At 37.7% G+C, this 27,306-nt stretch overlaps 1 protein-coding gene across 1 annotated transcript in view; it reads left to right on the top strand.

The window, feature by feature from the left end:
* The first annotated feature begins 530 nt into the window (after positions 1-530).
* The window catches only part of LOC121385488, a 36,528-nt gene continuing 9,752 nt past the window's right edge, over positions 531-27,306 (top strand). The window contains exons 1-6 of the mRNA XM_041516187.1: positions 531-582; positions 5,151-5,312; positions 17,857-17,999; positions 19,761-19,896; positions 21,254-21,397; positions 22,815-23,009. Of these exons, the coding sequence (XP_041372121.1) occupies positions 531-582; positions 5,151-5,312; positions 17,857-17,999; positions 19,761-19,896; positions 21,254-21,397; positions 22,815-23,009 (832 nt within the window). The remainder of the gene's footprint in view (positions 583-5,150; positions 5,313-17,856; positions 18,000-19,760; positions 19,897-21,253; positions 21,398-22,814; positions 23,010-27,306) is intronic.

Below are 27,306 nucleotides of genomic sequence, written 5' to 3'. Positions count from 1 at the left end.
GGGGTCCCTCCTGGTGGACCTGCACCTGTTTACATTGTCATCCTACCTCTGACATTTGGCACACTTAATGGGGTTTTTTTTTTTATGAAAGTGTAATATTTTGTGTCCCACTCCATCAAGCAAGAGAATGTCAATTAGTGTGGGCTGGGTCAAAAGAAGATCTAGAAAGCCATTTTTCTAACAGTAATGTTTGCTATAGAAAGGTCCCGGTTTTCCCTCCTTAACGTACCTATGAGGTCGGATCCCAAGTGCCCCATCAGGGGATGCTCTGTGCAGAGGTATTTAAAATCCTACCAATAGACTTGTTCAGGTTCATAATGGCCTTGTCAACATCGTTAGCCTGAGACATTGTGTACACGTGGAATATGGGAAATATTAGTTTTAATTTACTAAACTATACTGAGCCACAGGGCTATATCAGGATCTAGTTAATTAGTATCTGGCATTACTAATACCAACCTTAGTACAACAGAGTAGTAACACTAATTGAAATTTAGAGAACAGCGGATTACAAAATAACGATATTCAAAATGGCGGACGGGAAGACGAAGAAGTTGCAAGTGTTGAAGAAAAACACGACTGGTATGGACACGAACCTTCAGACAACAAAAATACATGAACACAACTAATAAATAAACTTTCAACTGGCTCGGCGATTAAAAATAAGGTTTAGTAGATACAATGATGAACGTAGATCCGACTAGATTATCAGAGGCCACAAAACACGACCTTCTTGCTCTCTGGCTGCGTAGGAATGGTTAAAAGAAAGAAAGAAAGAAAGAAAGAAAGAAAGATCTCATAGAAGAGCGTTACTATGTTTCGGTGTGGGGTAGCTCCTATACATATAGAAACCGGTCACTATTACGATAACACGCCAGTGGATGAGAGAGTTTTAATTGTAATAATAAATGCCATATATCTTATCCAGTCATACTTTGTACAGATTAAAGGCATACTATCACAGATTTAAGGACTTTATTTCTCTAAAAATGGATAATAATAAAAAATTACATTAATTGTTGGACACCAAATCTAGCTATCGCATCACCTTAATTGAACCATGATGGAGAGAAATCCATGTCATCCCTCTCGGCAATTTTAGTTTTGGAATTATGGACCATCGCCATAATTCAATTATTTTTACAAAATGACATTAATAAATGGAGTATGGTGGTTATGAAGATGGTTGAATGAAGTACATTTAGGGACAAATCAAATTATCTCGCCTTCATGTAAAATTCTTTAATCTCATTGGTTGTTTGCCGTTGGACAAATCCCTTATACCCCTGTGGGCGGAGCCAAATTCTCTTATACCCCGTCTGTAAGTTAATGCTAAAGCAATAATTAGATTATAAATAACATTGATAATCAATCAAGTATACATAATTAATTTATTTTCGACATTATTTTCTGAATGTCAATTATATTAGCTAGACCATAATGTCACGCATGGTATTGTTCCATTTTGACGAAAGTGGGTCTAAGCAACCCATAAATGAATTAAAATCCACTGTCATTGACACTGTCGACTAGTTCTAATGGCGAAAACATGCTTACATTTGCACGTAAATTAGGGCGAAAGCGAAAGGTCTGCTAAGTGCCCATAACTTGCTTTTTCACAAAGCTCTTCATTTGCACGCTTTGCACGTGTATTCCATGTTCCCAATGCTGAATTTCCGTATAATTGGAGCTTGCGTTCGTGTACGGTGCACACTCCAAATTCGACAATGGTACGACTTCAACTGACTATCGAAGATCGAGGAAGGGTTATTGCTTGGCTTCAGGGTGGCAATACGCAAAGAAATGTTGGTCTGAGACTTGGTGTCAGTCAGAGTGTCGTTGGCCGACTGTGGCAACGGTACCAAGCAACGAATTCTGTTCGAAATCGTCCACGTTCGGGAAGACCCCGAAGCACTACAAATAGAGAGGACCGCTACATCACCAATATGGCTCTACGTCAACGCACAACCACTGCACGCCGATTACGTGACAATCTGCGGACTGCGACTGGAACTCGAGTGTCTGATCAAACCATACGCAATCGTCTGAGAGCCAATAATCTACGCTGCCGTCGCCAGGCTGTTCGACCACCACTCCTACCACGTCACAGAACGGCCAGACGTCACTGGTGCACACTTCATCTGCGGTGGCAACGTGTTCAGTGGGGTCGAGTGATGTTCACTGATGAGGTTTAGTCTCCAGTTCAACGACGGTCGGGTTCGTGTCTACAGACGTCCTGGGGAGCGCTTCGCTGACGTTAACGTTAGACAACGTCACCGGTTCGGTGGTGGCAGCGTCATGGTGTGGGGCGGCATCTCTATCCACCACAGGACCCCCCTCTATGTGGTGGATGGCAATCTGAATGGAATCCGCTATCTGAATTAGATTATCCGGCCGTTGGTTCTCCCAGGCCTTCAGCAGATTGGCGGCGGGGCAGTTCTGCAGGATGACAATGCCAGACCCCACCGCGCCAGGGTGGTAACGGACTTTCTCAGACAACAAGGTATCGCCAGGATGGATTGGCCAGCATATTCGCCTGACTTGGCCCCAATAGAGCACGCCTGGGACGAATTAGGCAGGAGTGTTCGGGATAACCATGCCCCTCCGGCCAACCTTCATGATCTGGGTCAACTTCTTATGGCAGAGTGTCAGGCCATTTCCCAAGAGTTCTTGAGACGTCTGATCAACAGCATGAGGCAACGATGTGTCGAGTGTATTCGTGCCACGGGTGGATTCACACACTATTAAACGAATGTTCTAATGTGTAAAATCCATGTTTGACAACCTTCAACTTTGACAGCATGTCATGTGACTTTCGTGTATACAGTGACGTTTATTTGTGGTTTTTTGTAAATATGGAACAATAAATAAAAAATTTGGTGTAGTTTACATCATCAATCTAATACACTCTGAAACTTATTTGGTTATAAATTTTTGACCCTTAAATTCTTTTGAGTAGTATACATACATTTCTGATATAAAAAAAGTTGTTTTTTGTTTTGTTTTTTTATTAATATCTGTTTCAGACAATTTCGTATTAGAAACATTTGAAGTTAAAAACTCGTTTATCGATGGAACTATTTTTCGTCAGTGGCAAGTGGTTTCGTTCGCGTCCGCGTGGTACGGCTTCGGCTCGGGGTAAAAGAACACACAGAGGGTACATAAAAAGCCATATACCCCTCGTGATGCTTCTACAACTTATATTATATTTGTTCAGGTAATACTTGGTTAGACCATTAAATAGGTCAGTGGTCTGTGACAATATGCCTTTAAATGCCAAGACCTGCAAATTAGTCTTAGAAAAGCGTTAACTGAATATTTTATATACGTTATATAAGTGTATGATACTGTATTATTAACTGCATTTAGTGGTTTTAGTTAGATAAATTTATATATATATATTGTATTACATGTTAAATGTGTTTTAATGTAATATTTATATATATTTTATTTGTGTCGATTATTAACATTTTAAAGTCTCTCATAACTCCATATGGAGTGGCTTAGTTCTGTTTCAGATGTCATTGTGCTTAGTGGTGTTTTATGTTTTAACTGAGACTTTAATAAACAATTTGTCTTGTCTCTTGTCTTGTTCATCATTTCATTTCATTTCAACTTATTTTTGTGCTTATATCCAATTAAGGTTCAAACACGCTGTCCTGGGCACACACCTCAGCTAGATGGGTTGTCTGACCAGGACAGTGGGTTAGTTGTTAGTGGGAGAGAAGATGGTGTAGTAGCCTTACACCTAACCATTGAGCCTTTAAGAACTCACTCTGGATTGGAGCCGGTACCGGGCTGCGAACCCTGTACCTACCAGCCTGTAGTCCGATGGCGTAACCATTGCGCCACCGAGGTCGATTTTGTTCATCTTCGCAGGGGGCGGGACGTAGCCCAGTGGTAGAGCGTTCGCTCGATGCGCGGTCGGTTTGGGATCGATCCCCATCGGTGGGCGCACTGGGCTATTTCTCGTTCCAGCCAGTCCACCACGACTGGCATATCAAAGGTCGTGGTATGTACTACCCTGTCTGTAGGATGGTGCATATAAAAGATCTCTTGCTGCTAATCGAAAAGAGTAGCCTATGAAGTGGTGACAGCGGGTTTTCTCTCTCAATATCTGTGTGGTCCTTAACCATATGTCTGACGCCATATAACCATACATAAAATGTGTTGAGTGCGTCGTTAAATAAAAAAAATCCTTCCTGTTCATCCTCGCAAGTCAAGGTACATTATATAATAGGTCCCGTACATTATACTGCGCCTTTCGTGTGCTATGCGGAATAGTGTCTTGACTTGCGGAATAGTATCTTGACTTGCGGAATAGTATCTTGACTTGCGAAACCGGCCTCAGTGGTGTTGTGGTTAAGCCATCGGCCATAAGGCTGGTAGGTACTTGGTTCGCAGCCCGGTACCAGCTCCCACCCAGAGCGAGTTTTAACGACTCAATGGGTAGGGGTAAGATCACTACACCGTCTTCTCTTTCTCACTAACCACTAATAATTAACAACTTAACCTCCTGTCCTGGACAGACCGCCCAGATAGCTGAGGTGTGTGCCCAGAACAGCGTGCTTGAACCTTTATTGGATATAAGCACGAAATATAAGTTGAAATGAAATGGAAATGAAATGGCTTGTGAAGATGTCTTCTGTCATTAAACGCGAGTTTGAGGGATCGAAACCCAGTCTGCTCCGTAAAAAAAAATTTTCAAGGGAAAAAAGTAAAGTTTGTTATATTTAACGACGCCACTAGAGCACATTGATTTTTTTTTTTATCTTATCATCGGCTATTAGACGTCAATCATATGGTCATTCTGACACTGTTTTTAGAGGAAACCCGCTGTCGCCAGATAGGCTACTCTTTTACGACAGGCAGCAAGGGATCTTTTATTTGCGCTTCCAACAGACGGGATAGCACAAACCATGGCCTTTGTTGAACCAGTTATGGATCACTGGTTGGTACAAGTGGTTTACACCTACCCATTGAGCCTTGTGGAGCACTCACTCAGGGTTTGGATATTTTTCAAGGGAGCATGACCCGATATCATAAAAACACTCGCCACAGTTTAGACCGCCCCAAGCACCACCCCCACACGCGCGCTTTCCCCGCCCTCTGTCGGTAAAGAGTTCCTGGCTTTTTTTGACTTCATTCAGATGTACAAACACGCTGTCAGGAGAGCTGCGCAATTGACAACGAGTCACTGATTTACGGCTGTGTTATTGTTAATCCGAGATGCAGACGTGAGAAGGTGGGTTTGTTGTGTACGTCTGCCCTGTCGTCTGCCGCCCGTTCATCGCGTCGCCGCGTGCACGTCCGTTTGATGTTCCGGTCATAAACGTGCCACGGTGGTGCACATGCAACTGAAATGTCCATCTGGGTTTGATTACAGATATTTATTTATTTATATTTATATACTTTACACGCTGACACACACACACACACACATACGCACACACGCACACACGCACACACATACATACACACACACACACACACACACACCAGCCTTGGACAGAACATTCTGGTGAAGTCACAGAGGGTGAGACCACGGCAGGCGTGCTTGGGTTGCAACAACCACACACATTCACACGTATACCATTATTAATCCGGACCGGTCTCGGTGATGTCGTGGTTAAGCCATCAGAAGTGAGGGTTGGTAGGTAGTGGGTTCACACCCACACACAGCGAGTTCTAAAGGTTCAGTCTGGAGGTGAATGACCACTACACCAACATTTCTCACAAATAACTAACCATTGAAAAAGAAACAAACAAACAAACAAACAAACAAACAAACCCAACAACAACAACTTCATATAAAAACATATTATTCAGTTTTAAACCATACCAACTTAAAACTAAATTCAATTTGAATAGAAAAGTTTTTATACAAATTACATGGGTTAAATATCTTCTTTTGTGATACAGATTTGAACGCAACTGACGGAACAGCCAATGTAGAGCGCGTGCAGTCCTACCTTAAGTCTCCCTATAATGCATTCAGTTATCGATTACTGTACTGACAATGCAAGTGAAACCGCATACATTGGCTGTTCTATCATTTTGTCTTCACCCAGTATTAAAAATGATATTTAATCTATATAATTTGATGGTAATTGAAGAAACCTTTTTTTTATTTGGATTTTTTTTTAAGAAGATATATGAGTTGGTCGTTATACGAATTTTAACTTGTTTCATTATACAGACACTGGTATCCTAAATAAGAAAACGTTTATAATATGTAAGTTTAGTTGTTAGAAGGATTTTATTAGTCGGAAAAATGTTACAAGCTTATTACAAGCAAAATTATTTGTAAGAAGCCCCCCCCCCCCCCCAAAAAAAAAAATAATAAAAAAATAAAAAATAAAAATATTCGAAAAAAAAAAACTACTTCAGTTTTTCATTAAAACGTCTTGTACAAAAACTATGTTTACTTTTTATTATAAAAGTAAAATCCTGGCATACTGATGTTCCAGGAATGGTTATTATCTTTAGTTATAGCATTTACAAACATTATAGCATGTTTAGCCGACGTCATGAGTGTATGAGATGAAGGTTAAGGCAAAGCTTCCTTCTACTACAGCTAGAAAATTGAAGATTTTTCAGGACAAAATCAAGACTATTTTAAAGAAAATACTTCTAATACGTATTCTTTCTTTTTTATTATTACTAGAGGTGGATTAAGTGCTTCAAACATTTCAGGGTAAAATCCTTTGGGCACCAGTGAAGTGCTATCAAAAATGTCTATACCCAAGTAACCCAACGTTGTGTATTATTTTAAATCAAGGTATTTATCGTTAAAAAAAAAAAGATGAAACCCGGTTGTCGATATAATTATTATTATATTTTATCACATTTCTATATCTGTTCAGCGCCCACATCGGTGATCACGGCGTTCCTTTTACGTGTTAGATCGCTGCTATTATCTGTTGAAGAGGTTACACGCAATGATACCCGACAACACACCTGTACATTCAGGTGAAAGGCAGGTGTGACAGGTAAAACTTGTAAGGTAATGAAACGACGACGTTTTATATAAAAAATTTGACGATAAAAGCACACTTTTCTAAACACTTAATGGCGTTCTCACACTGGGCAACTTTATAATCGTTCTACGGTACTGACATCCCGACTAGATATTTACTGATGTATTTTATTTACATGAATACACAGTAGAACCAGCCATATAGTGCACTACATACAACAAGCACTTACGTGTACAGTGAAACCTTTCAAAACCGAACCCTCTGTAAACCGGAATTCCCCCCCCCCCCCCAAACCAGACATTTTTCACGGTCCTTTTTTTAGAAGTCAGTACAGAACTTAACCTCTCTAAACTGGATACCTCTTAAAACCGGACATTTTACTTGGTTCCTAGGGTGTCCGGTTTAGAGGGGTTTCACTGTATTTCATTTACTAAACTTGTCTGTATCCCCCTGTGTACAAAATGCACGTATTTTGATTTATATAGGTATACAGGCCTCGTGTTTTAAGTTAGTTTGGTGTCTTTTATAGAAAGGGTTGACTGTATCCTTCTTATGAATAATATCTGTTTAGTAATACACACTTTAAATCAGTGGCGTATCCAGGATGTTATATTGGGGGCATCCACATTGGAGGGAGGGTAGACAGGAACCACACTATGACGATGAATGGAAATATAAATGGTGGTGGGGAAAACCAAGATGTGTAACTGGGGAAGACATGGCCCCTACACCCCTCTTGGATACACCGGTGGTTTAAACGAACGTTTATGGTAGACTTCAATTGTGGAGTTCTGTGTATTAAATTGGTTGTGGTTTGTTTTGTATATTGCTTACAATTTTGCTTTATGTTAACTGGACTTTTTTTTCTTCTCACTGTCAATAAAATGAATAAATCTGAAGAAAAAAAAGAAGACCACTACACCAACATTTCTCACAAACAACTAACCATTAATCCGCTGACACGACTCCGTGTAGAAAAATTCACTCGCCACAGTCTAGACCCCCCTCTCCCTCTCCCCCCCCCCTCCCTTCCCCATCCCCCGCACAATTCCCTGCATGCGCGCCTGAAGTATATAAATGTATAAGTTAAAGATCGTGTTACGGTTTTTATTACCTAGAAAAATGTGCACCTACGTCTAGAGAATTTGTGTCTAACATTTGCGTTACATCGGGAAGAGATATAACAAAACAAATATATTTTAAAATGAATAATTACTTCCTTTGACGCGACTTTATAGAAGGGAGCGGAATGTGGCCCAGTGGTCAAACGCTCGCCTGACGCGCGATAGGTCTAGAATCGATCCCCGTCGGTGGACCCATTGGGCTATTTCTCATTCCACCATGACTAGTATATCAAAGGCTGTGGTATGTGCTATCCTGTATGTGGGATGGTGCATATAAAATATCCCTTGCTACAAATGGAAAAATGTATCGGGTTTCCTCTCTGAGATTATATGTCACAATTACGAAATGTTTAAAATCCAGTAGTCGATTATTAATAAATCAATGTGCTCTAGTGGCGTCGTGAAACAAAACTCAAACTTTTATCTTTAAATAATGAATATATTTTTAAATTAATTACTTTTTCTTCACGCCACTTTATAACTCAAAAGGATATTACAATATAGCTGTTGTTCAGACGAGTGTTACACGACATCCTTCTAAGATCGTAATCAACCATTTGCACTTCCGGTTTTCTGAATCAGTGTTAGTAATAGCCGTGATAGACATCCGGGTATGTCAAAGGTCAAGTGGTCTAATCATCGCTCACACTATATACAGGCATATAATAGCCACATTAGTAAGACATTAAACATTCTATTGTAACGGCTGAAATGAAGTTTGTGTCATTTTGTACACTGTATTCTTCAGACACAATGGGATGTTTATCTCTTTATTTTCTATGGATTATGCTTCAAGGTAGGATTATTAATACAGTAAAGTACTCTTATAACGAACCGAAAGGGACCACCTTGATAGTAGTTCGTTATAGCAGTAGATGGTTGTACACATTTGTACAAGTTGGTTATTAATGTATTGGGAGATATAAAACGGGATTTTACGATGAGTTCGTTCTATTCGGTGGTTCGTTCTAAGCATGTTCGTTATAAGTGTACTTTACTGAACGTCATTGAAAAGGCATCAGTCGTATGAGCTGTTCTGTCTGTGGGAGAAAAGTGCATATAAAATATCCCTTTGCTGTTATTGGAAAATGTAGCGCATTATCCCCATCCCAGCATCCCTCGCTGGCTAGTACTACAAACAGATATAGCTTCATTGACATTGCTGTTGTTATTGGAAAATGTAGCGCATTATCCCCATCCCAGCATCCCTCGCTGGCTAGTGCTACAAACAGATATAGCTTCATTGACATTGCTGTTGTTATTGGAAAATGTAGCGCATTATCCCCATCCCAGCATCCCTCGCTGGCTAGTACTACAAACAGATATAGCTTCATTGACATTGCTGTTGTTATTGGAAAATGTAGCGCTTTATCCCCATCCCAGTATCCCTCGCTGGCTAGTACTACAAACAGATGTAGCTTCATTGACATTGGCATTGTTATTGGAAAATGTAGCGCATTATCCCCATCCCAGCATCCCTCGCTGGCTAGCACTACAAACAGATATAGCTTCATTGACATTGGCATTGTTATTGAAAAATGTAGCGCATTATCCCCATCCCAGCATTCCTCGCTGGCTAGTACGACAAACAGATATAGCTTCATTGACATTGCTATTGTTATTGGAAAATGTAGCGCATTATCCCCATCCCAGCATCCCTCGCTGGCTAGTACTACAAACAGATATAGCTTCGTTGACATTGGTATTGGTATTGGAATGGGTACAGCTAAATTAACCTGTCCACTGAGAAAGATCGATCTGTCGACCCTTCGCGCCTCAAGCGAGTGTTTTACCACTGAGCTTTATGTGGATACCCCCTCCCCCATTGTGATAGCAGTACTGCGTAAGCTTTTTATTACTACTTATAATAACATTCTTCAATTCATCATTCAATAATTCATTGATTCATTCATTTATTTATTCATTCATTCATACATACATTCATTTATTCATTTATTGAGTGGATTAATTCGTTGAATCATCCATTTATTAATTTATTCATTCATGTTCATTCATTCATCCATAATTATTTAATTCAACATTCATTGTTTGAACACTCGTTGATTCACCATTCGTTGATTCAGTCATTCGTTGATTCATCATTCGTTGATTCAGGCATTCATTGATTCAGGCATTCATTGATTCAGGCATTCGTTGATTCATCATTCGTTGATTCAGTCATTCGTTGGTTGTTTGGCTGATTTTATGGTTGATTAATTAATTAATTCATTTATTTATTCATTCATTAATTCAGTTATTTATTCATTTACGAAACAACTTTAATTCATTAATCCATCTATCGTTCCGTTGATTCATTCATACATTCATTCACTGATAACGTAAATTGAACCTGTTAATACATAAACCGGTCATATTACATGTATTGGACAGTGGTCGGGGACAAAATCTATATATACTACAGTGGTCTCTCCAGTATTCACGAAAGGGATGGAGAGCTGGTTCCACTTATAGGAAGGGATGGTACCTAAGATTTGCAGGGTACAAGTACTTCGAAAATGTCTTGTAAACGACGATGAATCTGATTACTCTGGTAGTTCAAGACGATGGCATGACTTGTGATTTTGAATGGCGGCCTAAATAAACGGATAGCGGATATTACTATCGCTGCCAATGGATGGCGGGCGTATTGGAAATTAGTCTTAAGGCTTATGACATGTAGAGAGACCCCTGACTACTAAACATCGCCCTGTTGTAGTATAACAACTGTGTAAGATTTTTCTTGTTCTCTGTTTGTATCTCTGTATATCACACATTGCGCGGAACAGGATGTTATCATCTTGACAAAATCTATATAATATATTAAACATCGCCCTGTTGTAGTATAACAACTGTGTAAGATTTCTTGTTCTGTTTGTATCTCTGTATATCACACATTGCGCGGAACAGGATGTCATCATCTTGACAAAATCTATATAATATATTAAACATCGCCCTGTTGTAGTATAACAACTGTGTAAGATTTCTTGTTCTCTGTTTGTATCTCTGTATATCACACATTGCGCGGAACAGGATGTCATCATCTTGACAAAATCTATATAATATATTAAACATCGCCCTGTTGTAGTATAACAACTGTGTAAGATTTCTTGTTCTCTGTTTGTATCTCTGTATATCACACATTGCGCGGAACAGGATGTCATCATCTTGACAAAATCTATATAATATATTAAACATCGCCCTGTTGTAGTATAACAACTGTGTAAGATTTCTTGTTCTCTGTTTGTATCTCTGTATATCACACATTGCGCGGAACAGGATGTCATCATCTTGACAAAATCTATATAATATATTAAACATCGCCCTGTTGTAGTATAACAACTGTGTAAGATTTCTTGTTCTCTGTTTGTATCTCTGTATATCACACATTGCGCGGAACAGGATGTCATCATCTTGACAAAATCTATATAATATATTAAACATCGCCCTGTTGTAGTATAACAACTGTGTAAGATTTCTTGTTCTCTGTTTGTATCTCTGTATATCACACATTGCGCGGAACAGGATGTCATCATCTTGACAAAATCTATATAATATATTAAACATCGCCCTGTTGTAGTATAACAACTGTGTAAGATTTCTTGTTCTCTGTTTGTATCTCTGTATATCACACATTGCGCGGAACAGGATGTCATCATCTTGACAAAATCTATATAATATATTAAACATCGCCCTGTTGTAGTATAACAACTGTGTAAGATTTCTTGTTCTCTGTTTGTATCTCTGTATATCACACATTGCGCGGAACAGGATGTCATCATCTTGACAAAATCTATATAATATATTAAACATCGCCCTGTTGTAGTATAACAACTGTGTAAGATTTCTTGTTCTCTGTTTGTATCTCTGTATATCACACATTGCGCGGAACAGGATGTCATCATCTTGACAAAATCATCATCTTGACAAAATTTATATAATATATTAAACATCGCCCTGTTGTAGTATAACAACTGTGTAAGATTTCTTGTTCTCTGTTTGTATCTCTGTATATCACACATTGCGCGGAACAGGATGTTATCATCTTGACAAAATCTATATAATATATTAAACATCGCCCTGTTGTAGTATAACAACTGTGTAAGATTTCTTGTTCTCTGTTTGTATCTCTGTATATCACACATTGCGCGGAACAGGATGTCATCATCTTGACAAAATCTATATAATATATTAAACATCGCCCTGTTGTAGTATAACAACTGTGTAAGATTTCTTGTTCTCTGTTTGTATCTCTGTATATCACACATTGCGCGGAACAGGATGTCATCATCTTGACAAAATCTATATAATATATTAAACATCGCCCTGTTGTAGTATAACAACTGTGTAAGATTTCTTGTTCTCTGTTTGTATCTCTGTATATCACACATTGCGCGGAACAGGATGTCATCATCTTGACAAAATCTATATAATATATTAAACATCGCCCTGTTGTAGTATAACAACTGTGTAAGATTTCTTGTTCTCTGTTTGTATCTCTGTATATCACACATTGCGCGGAACAGGATGTCATCATCTTGACAAAATCTATATAATATATTAAACATCGCCCTGTTGTAGTATAACAACTGTGTAAGATTTCTTGTTCTCTGTTTGTATCTCTGTATATCACACATTGCGCGGAACAGGATGTCATCATCTTGACAAAATCTATATAATATATTAAACATCGCCCTGTTGTAGTATAACAACTGTGTAAGATTTCTTGTTCTCTGTTTGTATCTCTGTATATCACACATTGCGCGGAACAGGATGTCATCATCTTGACAAAATCTATATAATATATTAAACATCGCCCTGTTGTAGTATAACAACTGTGTAAGATTTCTTGTTCTCTGTTTGTATCTCTGTATATCACACATTGCGCGGAACAGGATGTCATCATCTTGACAAAATCTATATAATATATTAAACATCGCCCTGTTGTAGTATAACAACTGTGTAAGATTTCTTGTTCTCTGTTTGTATCTCTGTATATCACACATTGCGCGGAACAGGATGTCATCATCTTGACAAAATCTATATAATATATTAAACATCGCCCTGTTGTAGTATAACAACTGTGTAAGATTTCTTGTTCTCTGTTTGTATCTCTGTATATCACACATTGCGCGGAACAGGATGTCATCATCTTGACAAAATCTATATAATATATTAAACATCGCCCTGTTGTAGTATAACAACTGTGTAAGATTTCTTGTTCTCTGTTTGTATCTCTGTATATCACACATTGCGCGGAACAGGATGTCATCATCTTGACAAAATCTATATAATATATTAAACATCGCCCTGTTGTAGTATAACAACTGTGTAAGATTTCTTGTTCTCTGTTTGTATCTCTGTATATCACACATTGCGCGGAACAGGATGTCATCATCTTGACAAAATCTATATAATATATTAAACATCGCCCTGTTGTAGTATAACAACTGTGTAAGATTTCTTGTTCTCTGTTTGTATCTCTGTATATCACACATTGCGCGGAACAGGATGTCATCATCTTGACAAAATCTATATAATATATTAAACATCGCCCTGTTGTAGTATAACAACTGTGTAAGATTTCTTGTTCTCTGTTTGTATCTCTGTATATCACACATTGCGCGGAACAGGATGTCATCATCTTGACAAAATCTATATATATATATATCTTGACAAAACATCGCCCTGTTGTAGTATAACAACTGTGTAAGATTTCTTGTTCTCTGTTTGTATCTCTGTATATCACACATTGCGCGGAACAGGATGTCATCATCTTGACAAAATCTATATAATATATTAAACATCGCCCTGTTGTAGTATAACAACTGTGTAAGATTTCTTGTTCTCTGTTTGTATCTCTGTATATCACACATTGCGCGGAACAGGATGTCATCATCTTGACAAAATCTATATAATATATTAAACATCGCCCTGTTGTAGTATAACAACTGTGTAAGATTTCTTGTTCTCTGTTTGTATCTCTGTATATCACACATTGCGCGGAACAGGATGTCATCATCTTGACAAAATCTATATAATATATTAAACATCGCCCTGTTGTAGTATAACAACTGTGTAAGATTTCTTGTTCTCTGTTTGTATCTCTGTATATCACACATTGCGCGGAACAGGATGTCATCATCTTGACAAAATCTATATAATATATTAAACATCGCCCTGTTGTAGTATAACAACTGTGTAAGATTTCTTGTTCTCTGTTTGTATCTCTGTATATCACACATTGCGCGGAACAGGATGTCATCATCTTGACAAAATCTATATAATATATTAAACATCGCCCTGTTGTAGTATAACAACTGTGTAAGATTTCTTGTTCTCTGTTTGTATCTCTGTATATCACACATTGCGCGGAACAGGATGTCATCATCTTGACAAAATCTATATAATATATTAAACATCGCCCTGTTGTAGTATAACAACTGTGTAAGATTTCTTGTTCTCTGTTTGTATCTCTGTATATCACACATTGCGCGGAACAGGATGTCATCATCTTGACAAAATCTATATAATATATTAAACATCGCCCTGTTGTAGTATAACAACTGTGTAAGATTTCTTGTTCTCTGTTTGTATCTCTGTATATCACACATTGCGCGGAACAGGATGTCATCATCTTGACAAAATCTATATAATATATTAAACATCGCCCTGTTGTAGTATAACAACTGTGTAAGATTTCTTGTTCTCTGTTTGTATCTCTGTATATCACACATTGCGCGGAACAGGATGTCATCATCTTGACAAAATCTATATAATATATTAAACATCGCCCTGTTGTAGTATAACAACTGTGTAAGATTTCTTGTTCTCTGTTTGTATCTCTGTATATCACACATTGCGCGGAACAGGATGTCATCATCTTGACAAAATCTATATAATATATTAAACATCGCCCTGTTGTAGTATAACAACTGTGTAAGATTTCTTGTTCTCTGTTTGTATCTCTGTATATCATTGCGCGGAACAGGATGTCATCATCTTGACAAAATCTATATAATATATTAAACATCGCCCTGTTGTAGTATAACAACTGTGTAAGATTTCTTGTTCTCTGTTTGTATCTCTGTATATCACACATTGCGCGGAACAGGATGTCATCATCTTGACAAAATCTATATAATATATTAAACATCGCCCTGTTGTAGTATAACAACTGTGTAAGATTTCTTGTTCTCTGTTTGTATCTCTGTATATCACACATTGCGCGGAACAGGATGTCATCATCTTGACAAAATCTATATAATATATTAAACATCGCCCTGTTGTAGTATAACAACTGTGTAAGATTTCTTGTTCTCTGTTTGTATCTCTGTATATCACACATTGCGCGGAACAGGATGTCATCATCTTGACAAAATCTATATAATATATTAAACATCGCCCTGTTGTAGTATAACAACTGTGTAAGATTTCTTGTTCTCTGTTTGTATCTCTGTATATCACACATTGCGCGGAACAGGATGTCATCATCTTGACAAAATCTATATAATATATTAAACATCGCCCTGTTGTAGTATAACAACTGTGTAAGATTTCTTGTTCTCTGTTTGTATCTCTGTATATCACACATTGCGCGGAACAGGATGTCATCATCTTGACAAAATCTATATAATATATTAAACATCGCCCTGTTGTAGTATAACAACTGTGTAAGATTTCTTGTTCTCTGTTTGTATCTCTGTATATCACACATTGCGCGGAACAGGATGTCATCATCTTGACAAAATCTATATAATATATTAAACATCGCCCTGTTGTAGTATAACAACTGTGTAAGATTTCTTGTTCTCTGTTTGTATCTCTGTATATCACACATTGCGCGGAACAGGATGTCATCATCTTGACAAAATCTATATAATATATTAAACATCGCCCTGTTGTAGTATAACAACTGTGTAAGATTTCTTGTTCTCTGTTTGTATCTCTGTATATCACACATTGCGCGGAACAGGATGTCATCATCTTGACAAAATCTATATAATATATTAAACATCGCCCTGTTGTAGTATAACAACTGTGTAAGATTTCTTGTTCTCTGTTTGTATCTCTGTATATCACACATTGCGCGGAACAGGATGTCATCATCTTGACAAAATCTATATAATATATTAAACATCGCCCTGTTGTAGTATAACAACTGTGTAAGATTTCTTGTTCTCTGTTTGTATCTCTGTATATCACACATTGCGCGGAACAGGATGTCATCATCTTGACAAAATCTATATAATATATTAAACATCGCCCTGTTGTAGTATAACAACTGTGTAAGATTTCTTGTTCTCTGTTTGTATCTCTGTATATCACACATTGCGCGGAACAGGATGTCATCATCTTGACAAAATCTATATAATATATTAAACATCGCCCTGTTGTAGTATAACAACTGTGTAAGATTTCTTGTTCTCTGTTTGTATCTCTGTATATCACACATTGCGCGGAACAGGATGTCATCATCTTGACAAAATCTATATAATATATTAAACATCGCCCTGTTGTAGTATAACAACTGTGTAAGATTTCTTGTTCTCTGTTTGTATCTCTGTATATCACACATTGCGCGGAACAGGATGTCATCATCTTGACAAAATCTATATAATATATTAAACATCTTTTTTTTTTTACTCCAGAAAATAGCATACACATCTCAGGGTTTAATTTGTATATTGTTTCATTTGTTTATAAAAAGCAGTGCCCCCCCCCCCCCCCCTAGGATTATGATCAGAGTACGGCCCTGTTCATTTTCATTTCACCTTATTATCGTGCTTATATCCAATTAAGGTTGAAGTTAGATACCTCCACACCTTGGACGTGGACAGATCTGGGGGTTTGAAACAATAGATAGTAGTTTCAGTTCATTCCAACTTAGTTTCGTGCTTATATCCAATTAAGGTTCAAGCACGATGTCCTGGGTGTCTAGGCTGTCTGTCCAGGACAGTGGGTTAGTTGTTATTTGGTCAGTGGTTAGTGAGAGAGAGAAGATGGTGTAGTGGTCTTACACATACTCACTGAGTTCTTAAAATTCACTCCTGGTGGGAGCCGGTGTCACATATAAGCCTTATGTCTGATGGTATAACCAGGACACGACTGAGGCCGGTAGATAGTCGTTAATTTGGGAACATAGCTCATTTAGCGGCGTTCTCAATAAGCGATTGGCCGCAGAGAATTGTACTGTGATAACATCTAAATCGGACCGACATGATAGTTTAGTTGTTAAACAAACGTGTTATGTCGGAGTCGTACCGATTACAACATGTGCTATACCACTGTGTTTTGGGGGTTTTTCGTTTTGTTTGTTTTTATTTTGTTTTGTTTGTTTTTATTTTGTTGTGGGGGGGGGGGGGGTTGTGGTTTTTTTGTTTTTTGTTGTTGATGGTGGAGGTGTTTGTTTTTTTTTGTTTTTTTTTAGGGGGGTGTTGTTGTTTATTTTGAGGGTTTTTTGGGTGGGAGTTGGGGGGTTGTCTAGGGGGGGTTGTCTAGGGGGGGTTGTGGGTACCAAGCTATAATCAAAACGTGTAAAAATAAGACAATAATCTGAAGCCACGTGGTTATAGGCGCGGTATCGCTGGAGGGGACCCGCCAAACAACGGACCCCCTTTTGGAGATGTGTTTTCTCATTGCAGTTGTTAACATTGAAAACAAAAGTATATATTAGTCAGAATATTTTCCATTTATATACAAAAACGAACCACTATCAAAACTGTCTGTTGACATCTTTGTTTTACTGTGTTTAGTTAACAACAAGCCGCTCTATGTCTACGTCGGCGACCTCAACAGCACGACGTTGACGAGACCTCACTACTTCACCGTCCCCGACAACAACCCGACATCCTGCGATAAGCAGTGTGCAATGATGACGCCTTTCATTGGCTTACAGGTAAATAAGGGGTTTAGGTTTTAGGTTTTGATTGGCTTACAGGTAAATAGGGGGTTTAGGTTTCTGATTTTGATTGGCTTACAGGTAAATAGGGGGTTTAGGTTTCTGATTTTGATTGGCTTAAAGGTAAATAAGGGGTTTAGGTTTTAGGTTTTGATTGGCTTACAGGTAAATAGGGGGTTTAGTTTTCTGATTTTGATTGGCTTACAGGTAAATAGGGGGTTTAGTTTTCTGATTTTGATTGGCTTACAGGTAAATAGGGGGTTTAGGTTTTAGGTTTTGATTGGCTTACAGGTAAATAAGGGGTTTAGGTTTTAGGTTTTGATTGGCTTACAGGTAAATAGGGGGTTTAGGTTTCTGATTTTGATTGGCTTACAGGTAAATAGGGGTTTAGGTTTCTGATTTTGATTGGCTTACAGGTAAATAGGGGGTTTAGGTTTCTGATTTTGATTGGCTTATAGGTAAATAGGGGTTTAGGTTTCTGATTTTGATTGGCTTACAGGTAAATAGGGGGTTTAGGTTTTAGGTTTTGATTTTGGTTCTGTTTTGTTTTCTTGGGTTTTTGGACTGGGTTGGGGGCTTTTCGTTGTTGTTGTTTTTGTTTTGTTGGGGTTTTTTGTTGTTGTTGTTGTTGAATGTTTTGTTGGGGGAGGGGGAGGTTCTTTGTTTGTTTGTTTATTGTTGTTTGGGGGAGGATTTGTTGGGGGGTTTGTTTTATTGTTTTTGTTTTTGATTTTACAAATCGGGCGATTCCGTAATGCTAGTTTGTAATTAAGGAAATGTACGACATGTCCATAATTATGACTCAAATCGGATGATTCCGTAATGCTAGTTTGTTATTACAAAAACGAACGATGGTCTATATGATTCAAATCGGGCGATTCTGTATCGATTAATTGATTGTCCGTCTGTTTTTAACTATTACCACATTTAGACATACTTCTTTTAAATTAAGAACGTTTTAGATTCTGTTTAGTTTTTCTTCCATTCATTATTTTATATATATAGATAGATAGATAGATAGATAGATAGATAGATAGATAGATATATATATATATATATATATATATATATATATATATATATATATATATATGACCGGCCTCGGTGGCGTCGTGGTTAGGCCATCGGTATACAGGCTGGTAGGTATTGGGTTCGGATCCAAGTCGAGGCATGGGATTTTTAATCCAGATGCCGACTCCAAACCCTGAGTGAGTGCTCATCAAGGCTAAATGGGTAGGTGTAAACCACTTGCACCGACCAGTGATCCAAAACTGGTTCAACAAAGGCCATGGTTTGTGCTATCCTGCCTGTGGGAAGCGCAAATAAAAGATCCCTTGCTGCCTGTCGTAAAAGAGTAGCCTATGTGGCGACAGCGGGTTTCCTGTAAAAAACACAGTGTCAGAATGACCATATGTTTGACGTCCAATAGCCGATAATAAGATAAAAAAATCAATGTGCTCTAGTGGCGTCGTTAAATAAAACTTTACTTTTGTAAATATATATATATAGTTGATGTTGCATTCTTTATTTGTTTAAAGTACAGAAATTTCAGTTTTAACAAACTTCACAAATTCTCCCCTGTTGATTATTCTGTTCATATTTCTATCTTCAGATTTGTCAGATATAAAAATGTATGATTTTCATCGACTGAATCATTATTGTGTAATACAGAAAATGTGTACCTAATCTAAAGGTTTAACAGTCAATTGGCCGGCACGTTCTGTTTTATTTAATGTGTTCGTTTGGTTTCTCTTATAGGCGACAATGTGTCTGTGTCTGCATACAGTTAACAGAAGTGACCTGACGACCACGCCAGGTTCCCGCATGTATAAATGCCCTGGCAGTTTTCTAGAGACGTGTGGTAGTCCAGACTATATTTCAGTCTATAAAAACGGTAAGCTAACTTATCCCTGAATTCTCTCCCCTCCCCATTTTTTAAGGTTAATTATCAAAGTTGTTACTTCTGTTCCAAGCTCATCACTGTCATAACATTCTACCCGCAAAATGAGTTGTAATCCTAGCCCGAGTATTCTGTGAGAGAGCTAGACGGACATTTGGACATAAACATGCTTTCATTACAGTCAGAGACCAAGCTATGTATTTTTTAGGCAATTGCCGACAACCAAAAAGTTGTCAAAGATTGCCGCTCTAATACCACAACAATCCTATGTTTGACGTCAAATACATTTACATCGACCATTTTCGAGTTAGTTGATTAAAAAAAATTCAGATATTAATCACTAATAAACACACTACAGAAAGAAACCCGATAGCACCCACATTCAGCTAAGCTTTGACAAACTCCGGACAGCAGAATTCTAAGTTCGCCGACCTATATCGTGACGTTTCGTCACATGATCGCCCACTCAGCCATTCCGTCTTCCAGGGGCCGTCTCAAAACGACAAGTGCCCGACAATCACACAAAAAATTTGTTTTGTGTAACGACACCACTAAAGTTCATTAATCATCGGCTATTGGATGTCAAATATTTGGTAATTTTATCATAGTGTTAGAGAGGAAACTGCTACATTTTATCATTAGTAGCAAGTGATCTTTATAGGCTTATGCACTATCCCACAGACAGGATAGCACATACCACGGCCTTTGATATGCCAGAGTGGTACACATGCCAAGCAGGCATACGACTCGTAGATGAAATACATTTTTGACCTTGACAAAACGTGAAGGTAATATTGTTTCTGTGTGTGTGTGTGTGTGTGTGTGTGTGTGTGTGTGTGTGTGTACCACTCTCTGTCGCTTTGGTAATTGTTCACAGCCCAGTGGTAAAGCGCTCAATGGATGCGTTGTCGGTCTGGGATCGATCCCCGTCGGTGGGTCCATTGCGCTATTTCTCGCTTCACCCAGTGCACCACGACTGGTATATCAAAGGCCGTGGTATGTGCTTGCTAGATTACTTGCGGATTTCCTCTCTAACACTATGATAAAATAACCAAATATTTGACATCCAATAGCCGATGATTAATGAATCAATGTGCTCTAGTGGTGTCGTTACACAAAACAAACTTTTTTTGTGACTGTCGGGCACTTGTCGTTTTGAGACGGTCCCTGGAAGACGGAATGGCTTGCACATTTTTCATTAGCAACAGAGGATTTTCTATGTGCTCTTTTTCACAGACAGACAGACAATATAGTTAAGACAATTTCATACAAACAAAAACCTCTTGAAGTACTAAACAATTCTCCAAACTATATTATCTATATAAAAACTAATCCCTTTCTTTTGTTACAGAATTGTCTCCACTTGACTTCGTCAGCTGGCGTCCCAGCACTGAAGGGATGTGTGGTTTTATCAAATATAATAACAACTTTAAACATTTTCACCTAGAAACGGACGAGTGCTCTACTGAGAGGTCATTACTTTGCACACGCACAGGTATATATAATACTGATCAATAAAAAACGCGAATATATAGTCCTTCCCACAGGGAACGCCTTTTTCATACTATGGCATTTACTACAAGTTATTTATTTCTGAGCCCATTGTGTTCTATAGTCCTTCCCACAGGGAACGCCTTTTTCATACTATGGAATTTACTATAAGTTATTTATTTCTGAGCCCATTGTGTTCTATAGTCCTTCCCACAGGGAACGCCTTTTTCATACTATGGCATTTACTACAAGTTATTTATTTCTGAGCCCATTGTGTTCTATAGTCCTTCCCACAGGGAACGCCTTTTTCATACTATGGAATTTACTATAAGTTATTTATTTCTGAGCCCATTGTGTTCTATAGTCCTTCCCACAGGGAACGCCTTTTTCATACTATGGAATTTACTATAAGTTATTTATTTCTGAGCCCATTGTGTTCTATAGTCCTTCCCACAGGGAACGCCTTTTTCATACTACGGAATTTACTAAAAGCTATTTTACCTGTGAGCCCATTGTGTTCTATAGGCCTAGTCCTTCCCACAGGGAACGCCTTTTTCATACTATGGAATTTAGTACAAGTTATTTATTTCTGAGCCCATTGTGTTCTATAGTCCGTCCCACAGGGAACGCCTTTTTTATACTATGAAATTTACTACAAGTTATTTATTTCTGAATCGATTATTTTCTAAATATCACACAAAAATAGTTTTTGTTTCGGGGTTGTTTTTTGTTGTTGGTTTTTTTTTTGGTGTTTTTTTTTTGGGGGGGGGGGGGGGGAAGGGGTTTGGGGGATTTTTTTTTGTTTTTTGTTTTTTTTTTGTTTTGTGCTAAAACACTTTTACTGTTCTTCTTACGTCAAACCAAACTGAAATTATTTACCAAAAAAAAAAAAAAAACATGTTTGTAGGAGGATGAGGCGGACTATAGTTTTCTTTAATGTATTTAAAATTATTTCGTTTAAACCTCTTTAAGGCTTAGTGTTGACGGCTATTAAAATAATTAGCAATGTCTTGTTAATATGTTAGGCCCGTTTTGCAGCTTATCAATAGACATATACACCATGGATATATATATACTACCACCCCTCACACTTAAAATGAATCAGAACAAATTGGGGGTCAAGCTGCTCATTTCAGAGATAACGGGTAACGTCTATGACTACGCTAGTTCCGCACAAACCTTTAGTACTTTTTTTTACAGGTACCCCATATACGTTTCAAGCAAAAGGCTATTTGATGCATTGGTATAAGATAAAATAAAAGTGCATACATATTTTGTCCAGATGAAACTAAAACATTTTCCAACCAACATACTTACATTTATCACCAATCGCAGGACTGCTGTATCAAAAGTTCGGTTCACCTCGAACTTTGATTCAGCCGGAAGTTATTTGGTTTATTACTACCTGAACTGTTTTACAGATAATTCTACGAGCCCCGACTGTCGTGGAAGTGTGTGTGTAAAACGCGACTCTATGAACTGGGCAGACGCGTCACGTGTGTGTTCCTTGGTCTCGATTACCAAGTCCAATGAGAGCGATCTGAAGTCATTGGTCGAACACATGCCTTCCTGTTGGATTGGACTCCGAAGATCGAGACAGTGGGTGTGGCTGGACGGTATGTTATTATCAGTGTCATCGGTATCGGGGGTGGGGGGCAGTTGTAACAGCCCGAGTGTTCATGCAGTTTTGTCTTGTCTTGATAAGTCATCGGCCCTAAAACTGGTAGTTACGGTAATAGGTACATATGCCATTATGATATTTTTTTTTTTTTTTTTTTTTTTTTTTAATACATATTTATTGTCCCAGATCATATAGCAGTGTCGGGTTTGGGAGCCCCGAATCACTGCTTTACATTTGTATCCATGGTCTAAGCAGCAACAAACTGTGTTAAAAATAACAAAAACTAATAGAAACTGATTCAGGGTGAAGTTCAATTCATGCATACAGATGAACATGGACAGTGATCTATAATATAACTATTGTTATGATCCGAGATTTAAACGGGAACAGAGAAAATATCGAATAAGAAGGATCAGAATCAGAAAGGATTTAGAAGAAGAAGAAGAAGAAGAAGAAGAAGAAGAAGAAAAGAAAAAAAATACAAGACAGATATAGATGTATGCCATTATGATTTTAGTAATCACGCTATTGTGATTTTAGCAACCACGCCATTGTGATTTTAGTAACAACGCTATTGTGATTTTAGTAACTACGCCATTATGATTTTAGTAACTACGCCACTGTGATTGTATTAACTATGCCATTGTGATTATAAGTATCTACGTCAGTATGATTTAGATACCTACGTCAGTATGAGTTAGTACCTATATCAGTGTAATTTAGGTACCTACGACTGTGTGATTTAGGTACCTATGTCGGTGTCATTTAGATACCTACAGCAGTGTTATTTAGGTCCGTATTTCAGTGTGATATAGATGTCAGTTTGATTTAGGTATCTAGGTCAGTGTGGTTTGATTTAGGTACCTACGTCAATGGGATTTAGGTACCTACGTCTGTGTTATTTAGGTCCGTATGTCAGTGTGATTTAGGTAGCTACGTCAGTGTGGTTTAGGTACCTACGTCAATGTGATTTACGTACCTACATCAGTGTGATTTAGGTGCCTACGTCAGTGTTATTTAGGTACCTACGTCAGTGTGATTTAGTTACCTACGTTAGTGTGATTTAGGTACCTACGTCAGTGTGATTTAGGTACCTACGTCAGTGTTATTTAGGTCCGTATGTCAGTGTGATTTAGTTACCTACGTCAGTGTGATTTAGGTACCTACGTCAGTGTGATTTAAATACCTACGTCAGTGTGATTTAGGTACATACGTCAGTGTGATTTAGGTCCATATGTTAGTGAGATTTAGGTACCTATGTCAGTGTGATTTAGGTACCTACGTCAGTGTGATTTATGTACCTACGTCAGTGTGATTTAGGTACCTACGTCAGTGTGATTTAGGTCCGTATGTTAGTGTGATTTAGGTACCTACGTCAGTGTGATTTAGGTACCTACGTCAGTGTGATTTAGGTACCTACGTCAGTGTGATTTAGGTACCTACGTCAGTGTGATTTAGGTACCTACGTCAGTGTGATTTGGGTGCGTATATCAGTGTGATTTAGGTCCGTATGTTCGTGTGATTTAGGTACCTACGTCAGTGTGAGTTGGGTGCGTACGCCAGTGTGATTTAGATATCTACGTCAATGTGATTTAGGTCCGTATGTCAGTGTGATTTAGGTACCTACGTCAGTGTGATTTAGGTACCTACGTCAGTGTGATTTAGGTACCTACGTCAGTGTGATTTAGGTCCGTATGTCAGTGTGATTTAGGTCCGTATATTAGTGTGATTTAGGTCCGTATGTTCGTGTGATTTAGGTACCTACGTCAGTGTGATTTAGGTACCTACGTCAGTGTGATTTGGGTGCGTACGCCAGTGTGATTTAAGTATCTATCTACGTCAGTGTGATTTAGGTCCGTATGTCAGTGTGATTTGGGTACCCCCGTCAGTTTGATTTAAGTACCTACGCCAGTGTGATTTGGGTACCTACGTCAGTGTGCTTTAGGTACCTACGTCAGTTTGATTTAGGTCCGTATGTCAGTGTGATTTAGGTACCTACGGCAGTGTGATTCAGGTCCGTATTTTAGTGTGATATAGATACCTACGTCAGTGTGATTTAGGTACCTACGTCACTGTGATTTGGGTACCTACGTCACTGTGATTTGGGTAAAACATCAGTGTGATCTTTCGTACATACAACGCCGGTCTGATTTAGGTGATGTTGGCACATACAATGGTGTGATTTTGATACATATGTGAATGTAATTGCATTACATACATAAATATGGTTTTGCTACGTCAGTGTGGTTTTGTTACATATGTCAGTATGATTTTGCTTCATACGTCAGTGTGATTTTAGTACATATGTGAATGTTATTTTGGTACATACACCAATATGGTTTTGTTACATACGTCAATGTTATTTTGGTCCATACGTCAGTGTTATTTTGATACATATGCCAGTGTTATTTTGGTACATACGTCAGTGTTATTTTGTTACATACGTCAGTGTTATTTTGGTCCATACGTCAGTGGTATTTTGGCCCATACGTCAGTGTTATTTTGTTACATACATCAGTGTTATATTGTTACATACGTCAGTGTTATTTTGGTACATACGTGAGTGTTATTTTGGTCCATACGTCAGTGTTATTTTGTTACATACATCAGTGTTATTTTGGTACATACATCAGTGTTATTTTGGTACATACATCAGTGTTATTTTGGTACATACGTCAGTGTTATTTTCGTACATACATCAGTGTTATTTTGGTACATACGTCAGTGTTATTTTGGTACATACATCAGTGTTATTTTGGTACATACGTCAGTGTTATTTTGTTACATACATCAGTGTTATTTTGGTACATACGTCAGTGTTATTTTGGTACATACATCAGTGTTATTTTGTTACATACGTCAGTGTTATTTTGGTACATATGTGAGTGTTATTTTGGTACATACATCAGTGTTATTTTGTTACATACATCAGTGTTATTTTGGTCCATACGTGAGTATTATTTTGGTACATACATCAGTGTTATTTTGTTACATACATCAGTGTTATTTTGGTACATACGTGAGTGTTATTTTGGTACATACATCAGTGTTATTTTGGTACATACATCAGTGTTATTTTGTTACATACGTCAGTGTTATTTTGGTACATACGTGAGTGTTATTTTGGTACATACATCAGTGTTATTTTGTTACATACGTCAGTGTTATTTTGGTACATACATCAGTGTTATTTTGGTACATACATCAGTGTTATTTTGTTACATACATCAGTGTTATTTTGGTACATACATCAGTGTTATTTTGTTACATACGTCAGTGTTATTTTGGTACATACGTGAGTGTTATTTTGTTACATACATCAGTGTTATTTTGGTACATACGTCAGTGTTATTTTGGTACATACATCAGTGTTATTTTGTTACATACGTCAGTGTTATTTTGGTACATACGTGAGTGTTATTTTGGTACATACATCAGTGTTATTTTGGTACATACATCAGTGTTATTTTGGTACATACGTCAGTGTTATTTTGGTACATACATCAGTGTTATTTTGTTACATACATCAGTGTTATTTTGGTACATACGTGAGTGTTATTTTGGTACATACGTGAGTGTTATTTTGGTACATACATCAGTGTTATTTTGGTACATACGTCAGTGTTATTTTGGTACATACGTCAGTGTTATTTTGGTACATACATCAGTGTTATTTTGTTACATACATCAGTGTTATTTTGGTACATACGTGAGTGTTATTTTGGTACATACATCAGTGTTATTTTGTTACATACATCAGTGTTATTTTGTTACATACATCAGTGTTATTTTGGTACATACATTAGTGTTATTTTGGTACATACGTCAGTGTTATTTTGTTACATACATCAGTGTTATTTTGTTACATACATCAGTGTTATTTTGGTACATACGTCAGTGTTATTTTGTTACATACGTCAGTGTTATTTTGGTACATACATCAGTGTTATTTTGGTACATACATCAGTGTTATTTTGTTACATACGTGAGTGTTATTTTGGTACATACGTCAGTGTTATTTTGTTACATACGTCAGTGTTATTTTGTTACATACGTCAGTGTTATTTTGGTACATACGTCAGTGTTATTTTGGTACATACGTCAGTGTTATTTTGGTACATACATCAGTGTTATTTTGGTCCATACGTCAGTGTTATTTTGTTACATACATCAGTGTTATTTTGTTACATACGTCAGTGTTATTTTGGTACATACGTCAGTGTTATTTTGGTACATACGTGAGTGTTATTTTGGTACATACATCAGTGTTATTTTGGTACATACATCAGTGT

Source organism: Gigantopelta aegis, chromosome 11 (assembly GCF_016097555.1).
Source record: "Gigantopelta aegis isolate Gae_Host chromosome 11, Gae_host_genome, whole genome shotgun sequence".
NCBI lineage: Eukaryota > Metazoa > Mollusca > Gastropoda > Neomphalida > Peltospiridae > Gigantopelta > Gigantopelta aegis.
The sequence above is the reverse complement of the archived record's forward strand: the minus strand, read 5'-3'. Positions and strand labels throughout refer to the sequence as shown.